Here is a 12,180-nt window from a genome sequence, read left to right as displayed (position 1 = left end):
ATTACACCCATATGATTAACCTATGGACCACACTCAAGCAGGACTTACTTCTGCCGGACCCTGTATACACATATCAAATTATTATGGTGTATGCCTTAAACTTCACAATGTTGTATGTCAACTGTATTTCAATAAAGCTGGGGAAAAAAAGGAAAGCAGTATGGACACGAGAGGAATGAGATGGAGAAAACAAAATGCATTATTCTTGGAGAGCAGATGTAAAAAACTCACTAGTGTACTATGTTAAAAAAAGATGGCACATTTATTGCTACATAAATGTTATATACATATTGTGTTTTCTGTTACAGTGACAGAAAAAAATTTGAACTTCTTGCTGCTGGTTGAAAAGATTTATCAGTAATACCTTGAATTTGACACAGGATACAAATCTGCAATAAACCAACAATGGAAACTGGAGAACAAGATGAGAAGCAATTCATCTCGGACAATTAGCTCTTACAATACTCCATAGGTACTACACGGTATGCTAGAATCCTACTATGGTCTTAAAATGCTATTGTAAATTTCTGATATTAATGAACAGGTTATGGTAAATAACCCTACATTTTTACTACCTAATATAATAAAATAAAGTAAGAAACTTTTTACTGAAAACTTTTCGATTTCAAAAATCTAGAAAGAGTAATATTTAGAATTCAAGAAATTTTCTTACAAGATTATTGTATAAAAGACTAGCTACAGTGAAAAATAAGCCAAATGTTTTTTTCTTTCTATTTTATGAAGGAAAGCTTCTGGGCGTACTGCAAAGTCTAATATAGCGAAAAAGACAACAAGCTCTGAAGAAAAAATGCCAGGCAGTGGCATATGTTCACTCACACATCATAAGCAACAATTTCTGTTTAGCTGATTAACACTGAAATGAAGAACAAGGCCACAGATAGAGTCTGATGTAATTGGAGAATATATGCAAATTAAAGTAACCAAAAAGTCCACTAAGTTCACAAAAGACTGATTTGTTAGGAATCATCCTGACTGGAGGATCTGAAGTTCTGTTTTGTTTTTGTTCTTTCAAATTAACAGAAATATTACGTTCCATAGTGATTTGGGTCCTTTCCTCTGTGTGCTGATTGCCACTGGTGATATTGGCTATAAGGAATTATTAAACCAAGACAACCTCATTTAGCATGTTTTTCTCTCCCAGGGTGGTTGTGGTGGAAGACAGATTTCATGGAAGTTCAAAGTGATTACTATGTCTTAAAAATCAACTTTTAAGGATAAGAGATAGAGAGGTGTTTTAATGCAGTTTCAAGACAGACTGACAAGTACTGGTTTAATGCTAGTCTGGCTCATCTTGCCAGGACAGGGGCAGATGGTTTGCCGCTGATTAAATCACCCACTGAATTCCTGCCCATTGGCCAGCCATCCAAATGACAGAGAAAGAAAGACTAGGATAAGGAAACACAGGTGACCACTGCTCTTGTATCCCATTAAGTAATTTGCCTCAGAATGGTGTGTTCACTGATCACAAGACCTGCTTTGGTGACTACTGAGTTTTGTCACCAAAATCACAGCCTGAAAAAGCTTCTTTACATTTTAAATCCATTTTGTGCTTACTTATAGCCAACACTTTACAAGTACTATTATGTAGTACTTACTGCTTGGAAAACAATGCAATTTCTAAATAGTAGATTCTTCCCTTGTAATTTATACTTCTTGCTATTACAAGCTTTACTATGAAAACTAGAAGCTTGAAAAGTCTTGGTTATTATTAGAAATAAAGCAATATTTAGTTTGGGGAAAATATAGGGGACAAAATTTTCCCTTTCAAAATCTTAGCTAAGCTATGGTCACAGATGGTCTCTGCTTATCTTTGTAAGGTAAATATGCAAAGCACATTGGGCTACATAGAGAATTCTGGACTGTGTCCATAAACTATTGTTTCAGAGACCAAATATAACACCCACAAAGAGAAAATAAAAATGAATGAAAAAATGAGTGAGAGAAATGCTATATATACGAAGTAATATTTTCCTATTTTATGGAAAACACTATTCATATGGCAAAAGGACAGGAGAGGGCAACAAAAGACTTTTCCCTTCCTTGTTAAGACACTAATAGGTATGCCGGGAATGCTAAGGGCCAATGGTTGTCACTGCTTTGTTCTCTGCACGTGAACAGCTTCAACACATGCTGGCATCAGCTGAGTGTAGATCAGCTTTCCACATTAACTTTTTCCCTTTATATGTAGACCTTACAGTTCCATAACAATAAATAAAATTTGTAGTTACAATGCATTTGTCAATTCAGTTTAGGCACAAGGCAACTTCCACGGTGAGTGGAGAGAATCGAGACAGTCTCTGATTGTGCAGAAGCGACACTGCTTGCAACAAAATGATGTTGCAAACGTCTCACGGGCTGACGTTCTATCTGATGAGCTTCCTATCTTCACTTCTGATGGAAGTGTTGACTGACCAGTTGCTTTGATCGTAGAATTATATTTGAGTTTCTTGTTTCAAGTGTTTTGTTTTCTTCTTCTCCCTCCTATCAGGTTTATCTTCAGATAATCCAAGTTGTCCAAGTCCTTATGAGGAGAGTTCACCTTCTATCTAGCCTACTGGTAACTCCCGAACTGTGGTGGGGAGAGCCAAGGGAGAGAAGAGAATCAATTAGGACATCATTGTTAAAAAAACACCTCCCCAGAAAAACAGTAACAACAACAGTTGATATTCCTCATACCTAGGTTTTACACTAAATTAGCAGTTTGCTAAATGACTTATAAATGAGCTTCTTTCTTTCAAGGTATAATTGAAATGGTTTTACTTGATGTACGTGGTAAGATTTTTTAAAGGAGATCACGTGATTACAGCATCGCAAAATATAGTATTATACAACAGCTGTGACAATTATGCAAACCTTCATTTTGGCAACATTCAAGCTGGCAACACCTGAGCTTTAAGGTTCTACACATCCATTTCTCCAGTGGAGACACACTGTTAAAGCATACATTTATTGCTACATTCAGTCCATCATACTATGTTGATAGTTTACACCTATCTTCTCTAAATTGAATATTTTTCGAGGCAGGGACCATTTTGTATTGATTTTCACATTGATCCCAGTTCCTGGTGCACAGTAGTCTTCAATAAATACTCAGTAAAATTTTAAGAAAATTTTACTCTATTATAGTACAAATGTTATACATATTTATGTTCTTTTTTAAAAAGATTTTATTTATTTATTTTCAGAGAGAGGGGAAAGGAGGGGGAAAGGGAGGGAAAGAAATATTGTTGTGTGAGAGAACCATCAATCAGTTGCCTCTTACATGCCCCCAACTAGGGACCTGGCCCTAAACCCAAGCATGTGTCTTGATAAGGAACTTAACCACTGACCTTCCAGTTCACAGTCCAGCATTCAACCCACTGAGCCACATCAGTCAGGGCTATATTCTTAATATAATATATATAGTAGTATCTCTAAAATTTTCCATTTTAGCCATTTGTGAGAAATAGTTTTAGGAAGACTCATACTTTTCACTTCCTTTTGAAACAATAACCACAGTATTGTTTTGTAACAGAGTGAAGCTTTTAGGAATGGATAGCTGGGATATTCAAAGCTACCTGGCCTCACATTAGATGGTGGAAAACTCTTATGCTTTTATAGTCATTCATTCTGTGATAATTTATCAGTTAATTTGATTCTAGCAGGTGTTTTCCTGATGTCTAGCACTTGCTGGTTCTAATCTGCCAACCAGTTCTATAAAGAATTGAAGATTATCAGGTGAAACCAGGAAACTACCCTTATGAAATTAGCAACCTTTAAGACATATTTTAAGATAATAAACACTAGGCTATAAAATGTAATGGAACAAAAAGTACATTTACTACATTTCTTATATCCCTGAAGCATTTTGTTTTTTTTAAAGATTCTTATTCTCTTTTTTAAAAATATTTTATTTATTTATCTTTAGAGATGAAGGGAAAGAGAGAAATATCAATGTATGGTTGCCTCTCATGAGTCCCCTGCTGAGAACTGGCCTGCAACCCATGCACGTGCCCTGACTGGGAATCGAACCGCGATCGTGTGGTGATCGTGTGGTTCGCAGGCCTGCGCTCAATCCACTGAGCTACACCAGCCAGGGCCCTTATTCTCTTTTTGATAGGTAAGAATCTCAAGTTTTAATTTAACCTAAGGGGGGAAATTTCTTCATTATAGAGATATGGGTAGATATATAAAAGTCATATGAAATATAGCAGTAAAAAGAGCAGAAAGTAAACAGAAGGGAGGAAGACAGATGTGAGGTAGGAAGAGAGAGTTAAAGAGAAAGAGCTAGAGAGAGACGACGGAGAGAGTAAGAGAACATGGGTACAACAAATAGGCAAGAAAAATAAGACCAAGGCTCTGAGATAAATGTGACAGATGACTACTATACAGTGCTATTTTCATAGCCTGGTGGTTACCTGGGACCTGAGCATAAGAAGTTACCTCTCATCACGCTTCTTCAAAATGATCTGCCAATTTAAAAAGTTGCTTTTGCACTGAGAACCAGTGGCATATTTTAAAACTTCAAAGTTGTTTATTTTTGAACAAAATATTTGTTTTTTTCATGGTATTCTATATTTTCCACAGAATATGAAACAACGGCTTGGGTTTTGGAGGACCTCCAAGTTAACCAGCTCTTGCCTGAAGTCTCTTTGACATGTATAATCAGTTGGATAGCTGGGTATTCTTTTTGTGGGGGAGGTGCCTTTATCCCGTGTGCTGCTGATGTTATAACTGACACAAATAATTACAACAACATTCTTCCTTTTGTCCCCAAATGAAATCTTCAGTTTTGGTCTAGTTTGAGCCTAGGAAGGATATACGTAGAGATGGTAGGAACCAAATTTTTCAGAAAAGGGTGAGGTATTGATTGATGTTTTTAGTTTACAAAATAGTCCATCAAATTCCAGCCTTTCAGCTCCACAAAACTGATCAAATGAAATTGTACTTGAAATAGTTTTCCTGCTCCACACCTCCCATCCATTCATCTTTATTTAGTGCTTTTTATCTGCTAATGAAACAGGGAAAAGAAGTACACACTGCTGATGCTAGCTAAAATGTTATTGCCCCAAATATTTAATTATAGCCTGTATTAATTTCTGCTACCTAAATATTAACTATACAACTTAGGTTACAGATGTGAATGCATATAGTTAAGAAAAAGGTGACGCATATTAATTACTCTGGCAACCAACTCATATTACTTTTGTTACTCAGTTTAAAAAAAACACAAGTAAATTGTGTTTAGTGCATAAAGAGGAAGAGAAAAGGAAGAGTCTTTCAACAAGTAAAATTCCAGAGAAGGGCACTGGTTCTATCATATATAGCACATCTGCATTCATTAGTAGATTCAAGGTGTAACTGATATTCTTACATGGAAGAAAGCTGCATATTACAAACTTGCATTATTGATTCAATGGAAACAAGCAGTAGCTATTTTGTATATAAAGATTTCATGGCAAAGAAGTGGATGGTTAACAAAAAACTGGTTGACAATACAGTCTAGTACTTCTGGTAGAGAAATGTGGTAGCAAAAGAATTTTTTGATGGAAGAGTCATTGTGCTATTTTCGTTTTGGATCAGAATGACATTTATGATGATTCAGAACAGAACCCAAAAATTCTTTATAAATCATAGGATACTTTCAGACTTAGAAGAGAATAAATTGGGTATAAGATGACATTAACTCTCTAAGAATGATTATACAACAGAAAAGTAAACTGTTGGATTCCAAATTACATGTGACCTTTACAACCAATGCCACTGGAGAATTCTGTTCAAAGATTCTAATTTTAAGATAAATTCAGGTGATTTCCTTGTACTTTATTTTCACACCCTACTTACCTGGCTGATGTTTACATATGACCCATAGGGTTGGTAGTTTCACTAAGCCCAGGATGGGTTCCTGGTAGTGTGGTTGGCGGCTCTGCCGATACGGCAGAAACTTTTTCTTCTTCCCTTCTCTTAAGGCAGGCTGCTTTGGGGTTAAGATTTCTCTCTGCAACGGAAAAATAAATTTAACATTATAGTCATAAGCTATGAATCAGGGACTCTTACGTCTTAAACTGGGCAAACTGCTGTTATTTTTCTTTCTGTGGGTTTTACTCTATGGTAATACAAAAGTGAGACATTATTACTTAAGAAATTCCTAAATCTGCAGTCTCTAGAGCAGATATTATATTTAGTTTCTCTAGAAAAGAATTCCCCAATTTTCTTGAAAATGGGGTTAATATATTTTGCTGGCAGCATTAGGGAAGCAAAAACCGGATGGACACAGGGTTGAAGATTTCACTGTTCATCTTCATGCCTCATATGCTCTCCTTTTCTTGGTGTTCCTGATTTACAGCCTTTCTGATTTCATCTTTTCCCCCCAGAAAACACTCCTCCTCTCTTTTATGGTGGAAGGGGAAAAGAGCAGAGGCAATACAAAGTGCAGAGGAGACTCAAGGATCTGACTTTACCATAGAAGACCTTCAGGCAATCTCTCTGTTTTTAGTTCTGACGCCTGCTCCAACAATCAGTCCCTCCCGTATACAGACTCTCTCCGGGCTAGCGTCTTCGTGTAGCAAACTGTTCTGCTTCTTGCTGGTTTTCTTCCCTGATCCACTTCATTTCTTCTGTCTAAATAAGTCAGTTACTGCCATTCTCCTTTCTTTCCTTCTTACATGTATTTTTGCTATCTCATTTGCTATTGTTTTCTCTCCTGTACGTCCTTGTGGGTTATTCCATTCTTATTCTAAAATTTCATTGGGATTTTAGTAAGGACTAAACTATTATCAATGAACATGCTAAGACTATCACATACGACCATCTTGTTGTAGCTAAATTAAAATCCACTGGGGGTAGGGTCTGGAGATTTGTTTAGGAAAAGGAAAAGCCTCAGGTGACTCTGGGACCAACCAGATTTGGGGACCACTGTCCCAGTTTATTCATCTGCAAGCTCACTAAGAGACTAGGAAACTAAAATTGTAGTATTTCTAACGATTCTAAATTATCACTGGAAGAGAAGTGAGCTGATAAACTGACTTGTGAAAGAGTTCAATGAAGAAGCATTTAAAATATTTATCTATCTATCTATCTATCTATCTATCTATCTATTTATTTATTTTTAGAGCGAGGGTAAGGGAAAAAGAAAGAGGGGGACAGAAACATCGATTGGTTGCCTCTTGTATGTGCTCTGCCCAGGGACCAAACCTGAACCCACATTCTAGGCGTGTGCTTTGACAGGGAATCAAACTGGTGACCCTTCTCACTGAAGAACAATGCCCAACCAACTTGAGGCACACTGGTCAGGGCTGATGAAGAAGCATTTGACCAATAATCCAACCTTTAGTAAAAGTTGAGAGTACAAACTTAAAGGTAATATAGGAAATCTGCTGAGGTTTAGCAAAATTGTAGTAATGATAATGTAAAGGCCTAACTTAGCAATGGCAGGGACCAGATAGGATTTAATATGTGGGGCACCAAAGCACATAAAGTGCTCTGGCAATATCTGAAGCTTGGAGGGAAAATCACTCTTCCTGCTCTTCTCCAGGTGCACTGCAGGCACGGGTCTGCTTGCCCTCCTGGTACAACCACTTGTCCAGGGATGACCGGTTGCAGAGAGCCAGACAAGAGTCTCAGAGCACCATCCAAAACCAGAGGGGATCTCAGAGAGTCCGGAGGATGTCCGAGGTATACATGTACACAAAATGTATATCTTTGTGGAAACTGCTGGGTCCACAAAGGCTATTAAGATAAATAAAAACTCCTGGAGATAAAAATCCACAGAAAGACAGTAACTATATCAAACTCTGAAGGTACTGGCATAGACAAGGCACAGGTTACACTGGGCTGAATAGTTATAAACCCTGTTTAACAGAAGATGACCAGAGTGCCCTTCAAGAAGCAATCTTACATGGGTCCTAAGGCTTTTACATTCAATTGTGAGAAGCCCAGAGCCTGAGGCCTGGAGGAAGGTAGGATTTTATGAATACTGAGGCAGTCCCTAATGAATATATAGTTCCGTATATTTAAGTTTTGTTCACACTCAAATCAGTCATTAGCTGTTTATATAAAGCTTTCCAGAATTGTGTGAAAAAGTCAGTGCCCATAACACTGACCAGAGCCTAGATGTTAGCTCCTCTCTCAGACACTGCATTTCTATTCTAGGTACATGAGTGGACCCACTACAAAGCCAAATCTTATAAATGAATGAATAAAATCTACCCAGCGATTGTGAAGTTTATAACTTTTTTAAAACACAAAGGTATTTTTCATTTTTATGGCTTTGATCTGAGAGTAGGTATGTTACCACTGTTGTCAAGATAGTAAGACTTTCAGTGCAGACAGAAGCAATAATCTGATAATAAATGAAAAGAATCAGCATAGAAAATATCTTGGGCCGCAGAGGAGGAGGATGAATATACTTGGGCCACTCACAATGGTGTCTTGTTGCCTTCTGAGTGAGACAAAGGGTGTCAGACACATGTGAGTAAAAACCTTTGGTAAAGTGAACAGGACACACTGACAGTTCAAGGAACCTGCTCTTGCCACAGACGAATAGGCAACAATCAAAATGTTTATGAATATCTAAAGGTAGTCTATAACTCCTTGAAGATCAGGTTTCATTAACAGGTACCCTTTACAGATATTTAGGGGGTCCTAACACAACAGGAGAAAGGATCCAGCTTTAGTAGTAACTTGGTTATGCACAAAATCACCTAGTCATCATTTTTATTCACTGAATATATTGGAGAGAAGAAGATGGTTAGGATGGATAAATTAATTACTTTTTTATGTTCTTCATAAATGTGTTCTAGTTTTCTAACTCTGGCTTTCTGAGAAAATAAAAAGAGTATCTTCCTGTAATCAATGCAGATGGTCGCTGGTTATAGTTTTCCAGCACCTGTCTACTTTAATCCTTTTTTCTTTTCCTACTTTCTTTAAATAAAGTATTACATAAATACCTGATATATAAGGCAGGCAATTTCTTTCAATAAAGAGAGTCTAGAGGCAGGGTCTGAAACCAAAGTCACATCTATAAATTGTTTGCATAAAGGCTTAGAATGAGGTATTCATAACTTTGAATAAAAAGGTATACAAGTAATATGTAAAAAAGCAAGCTCAATGGTAGAACTTTTCAAGGGCTTGTATTTATTGATAACTCAGGGTCTAGCACATAGCTGCTTGGGACAGAGCCATAAATACTTGTTTAAAAAATGAAGTTTCGAAGCATCTTCAAGATTCTTTCAAACTTCTTGAAAAGTTGCACAGCTCAGGGACTTGTCTGGGTCAGTAGTGGATGAGCCTATACAAATCACACTTTTGCCCTTAGGGGTCTACAGGTATGATAGCACATACCAAGAAGACCATGGCATTACTGATCAGGGATCAGCAAAGAAGTCCTCATATCACCCTGGCCAGTGTGGCTCTGTTGGTTAGAGCGTCACCCCACAAACGGAAAAGTCAAGAGTTCAATTCCTGGTCAGGGCACATATGAGAGGCAACTGATCAATGCTTCTCTCACTCCCTTCCCCTTTCTCTAAAATCAATAAGCATGTCCTCAGGTGAAGATAAAAATTTAAAAAAGTCCTGACGCATTATTGACATGGGTAGAAAGGACTGTATGAGGCAAAGCAAGGAGGGACCATGTCCAGACAGCCTATTAAGCTCTACAACCAAGTAGATACCCCAGGGCAAAAGCAGGGAAGAAACTGAGCACAAAGAGGTAGGAAAGACAGGAAGGAACAGGAGGAGGACAGGTAAATTCAACAGCATGGGAAATCAGAGTCAACAAGAACACCTAGGCACAGAGCATTAATGCTGAGCACACAGAAGCTGGATGTTCTCTGCATTGTTACATACAGGATTATTCCCTTCTGGTTTCTGCAAAGCACTGAGCCTACAGATACCAATTCAGTGAGACGGAGGTGAGAGAACTAGCAGGAAAACGTAATCTAGATGATGCAGTGGTAGAAATACTAGTTGAACTCGCAAAAAATTTGCACAAGCAGAATAGTGAGTGGAAACAGAAATGTCTGCCCAACTGAGGCATAACAATTACGTACCTTTGCTGAACCTACTTACCTCTGACTTGCTGTTCTAGACTAAGGATGACTGCCACGGCCTGATGAAGAATAAGGAGTTTTGTTTGGGGTTTTTCACTTTTTAAATGGAGCTGACACATTCGACCCAGCTCTTTGAATGCCTCATTAATATCCCGCACACGCAAGCGTTCTCTGGCATTGTTAGCCATCCGCCTTTCCTTCTCCCTTTCTATTTTCTGTTCTGGGTTCAAATCCTCATCTTCATTAGTACTGCTGGAAATGAAGTAACAACAATGTGCTTTAGGTTTCCTATAAAATGTAGATCTGTTTACTGAATTATGAAGTATAAAGATGGATATGAAAATTACCTACAAACTTTACCAAATAGAAGTAAAAGCTACCCTTTACATGAATGTTTATTTTCTTCCCAGTCTTTCTTCAATACACATATATAGCCACATAACTGAAATTATACCAGACACATGGTGTGGTAAAAGTAAGTTTATAGTTGTGAGTATGCAAAGTACATGTATTTTCATTATTATATTATTTTCCATATGAATTGTAATCTTACTTTTATCCCACCCTGTACATTAAAAATGCATTTTCACTGTATATTACAGCATGAAGACTTCTCCATGCTAGTGAAACTCTACATAAACATAATTTCAACAACTATATAATATTCTAGGCACTTAGCTATTTGAAATGTGATCAGCATTACTGGGAGCTTATTAAAAACACAGAATCTCAGGATCTATTGCAAACCTACTAAGTCAGGAGCTGCATTTTAACCAAATCACCAGCTCATTCATATGTGCATTAAAATTTGGAAGGCACGTTCCTAGTACACTAAGGTATTAATTTGCTTAACCTATCTATGCTCTTAAATATATGCCAGCAGTCACTTGATGAAGAAAAAAGAAAAGCTTAAAGACACAGAGAGAGAGAACTATCTCAGAAAATGATTATTTTTTGTTCCAGAGAGAAATATTTTCATCAGTGATGAAAAACATGGGTGAACTGGGACAATTTTTTTGAAGGATAAATTGGCAAAATAAATTCAAAGCCTTAAAATGTTCATTACCTCTTAAATCAGCAATTCCAACTTTTAGAAATTCATTCTATAAATATAATTAAGAGATGTACACAGAAATTTACGTAAAGAACTATTACATTAGAACACACTGGATGCTAGTAACAGGACATGGGTTAGAAAAATCACAGTACATCCAGATAATGGTCTACTATGCAGCCTCTAGAAAAATCAAGATGCAGATTACATTAAGTAAAAGATATCAGACACAAAAGATTACATACTGTATGATTCCATTTACACGAAATTTTAGAAAAAACAAAACTATGGTAATGGAAAGCAGATCACTGGTTGCCCGGGGATGGGAGAAGGTACTGATTACAAAGGAGTATATGGAAATTTTGGGGGAGTGGTAGAAATATTCTTCCATTTTGCAGAAAACACTCAGGAATAGATGAAAATGTTAAAAATACATTGTTAAATAAAATGTTGAAATTATAAAAATTACAGCCAGTGCAATTAAAATTTAAACTATATATGTAGAAAAAGAAGACAGTAGTTAACCACTAAAAAGTAGCAGGTTTTTCGTGTGTATGATTTTTGTGTATACTTTTCTATATTTTTCCAACTTTCTGTAATGAAATGCATTAAGAAATTTAAAAAATTGAGGGAGATGCTTTAGAATAAATTTTTAAAAATTCTATTTATATTACAGAAATATATTATTGAGCAGAGCCTCTCATAACCTTAAAATGATGTGTACAAAGGACAGATGTTTTCACCTCTTTTCTAATGCCTTGAAAGGTGTAAGAAAGAAGTACACAACAGATTCTTACAAGCTAATTGCCAAGAATTACATAAAAGTATTCTTCTGGTAATAGGGAATCACTAGTTCTTGGACTATAAAGGGACCTTTACATATCATCTAGCCCAAAGATTTTCAAATGTGGCCACTTATCAGAATCTCCAGGAACATTGAAAAAAATACAGCTTTCAAAGGTCCACTACCAGAGTTACTGATTTAGTGAAGTTGGGTTGAGGGCCTGTCACCTGTCTTTCTAAAATGTTTCAGGAGTCTGTGCAGCAGGACTGAAAACCACTGCAAGATCCAGAGAA

The 12,180-nt window shown here is 36.8% G+C and overlaps 1 protein-coding gene across 10 annotated transcripts in view; it reads right to left on the bottom strand.

Annotated features, from left to right (window-relative positions):
* Positions 1-239: 239 nt before the first annotated feature.
* The window catches only part of TCF12 (transcription factor 12), a 366,824-nt gene continuing 354,883 nt past the window's right edge, over positions 240-12,180 (bottom strand). For all 10 annotated transcript variants that reach the window (XM_037053967.1, XM_037053964.1, XM_037053968.1 and 7 more), the window contains 3 exons: positions 10,069-10,301; positions 5,845-5,998; positions 240-2,590 (listed from right to left, as the gene is read on the bottom strand). In XM_037053967.1, the coding sequence (XP_036909862.1) occupies positions 5,856-5,998; positions 10,069-10,301 (376 nt within the window). In that variant the 3' untranslated portion in view covers positions 240-2,590; positions 5,845-5,855. The remainder of the gene's footprint in view (positions 2,591-5,844; positions 5,999-10,068; positions 10,302-12,180) is intronic.

Source organism: Sturnira hondurensis, unplaced genomic scaffold (assembly GCF_014824575.4).
Source record: "Sturnira hondurensis isolate 20B ecotype Veracruz unplaced genomic scaffold, ASM1482457v3 Scaffold0008196, whole genome shotgun sequence".
NCBI lineage: Eukaryota > Metazoa > Chordata > Mammalia > Chiroptera > Phyllostomidae > Sturnira > Sturnira hondurensis.
The sequence above is the reverse complement of the archived record's forward strand: the minus strand, read 5'-3'. Positions and strand labels throughout refer to the sequence as shown.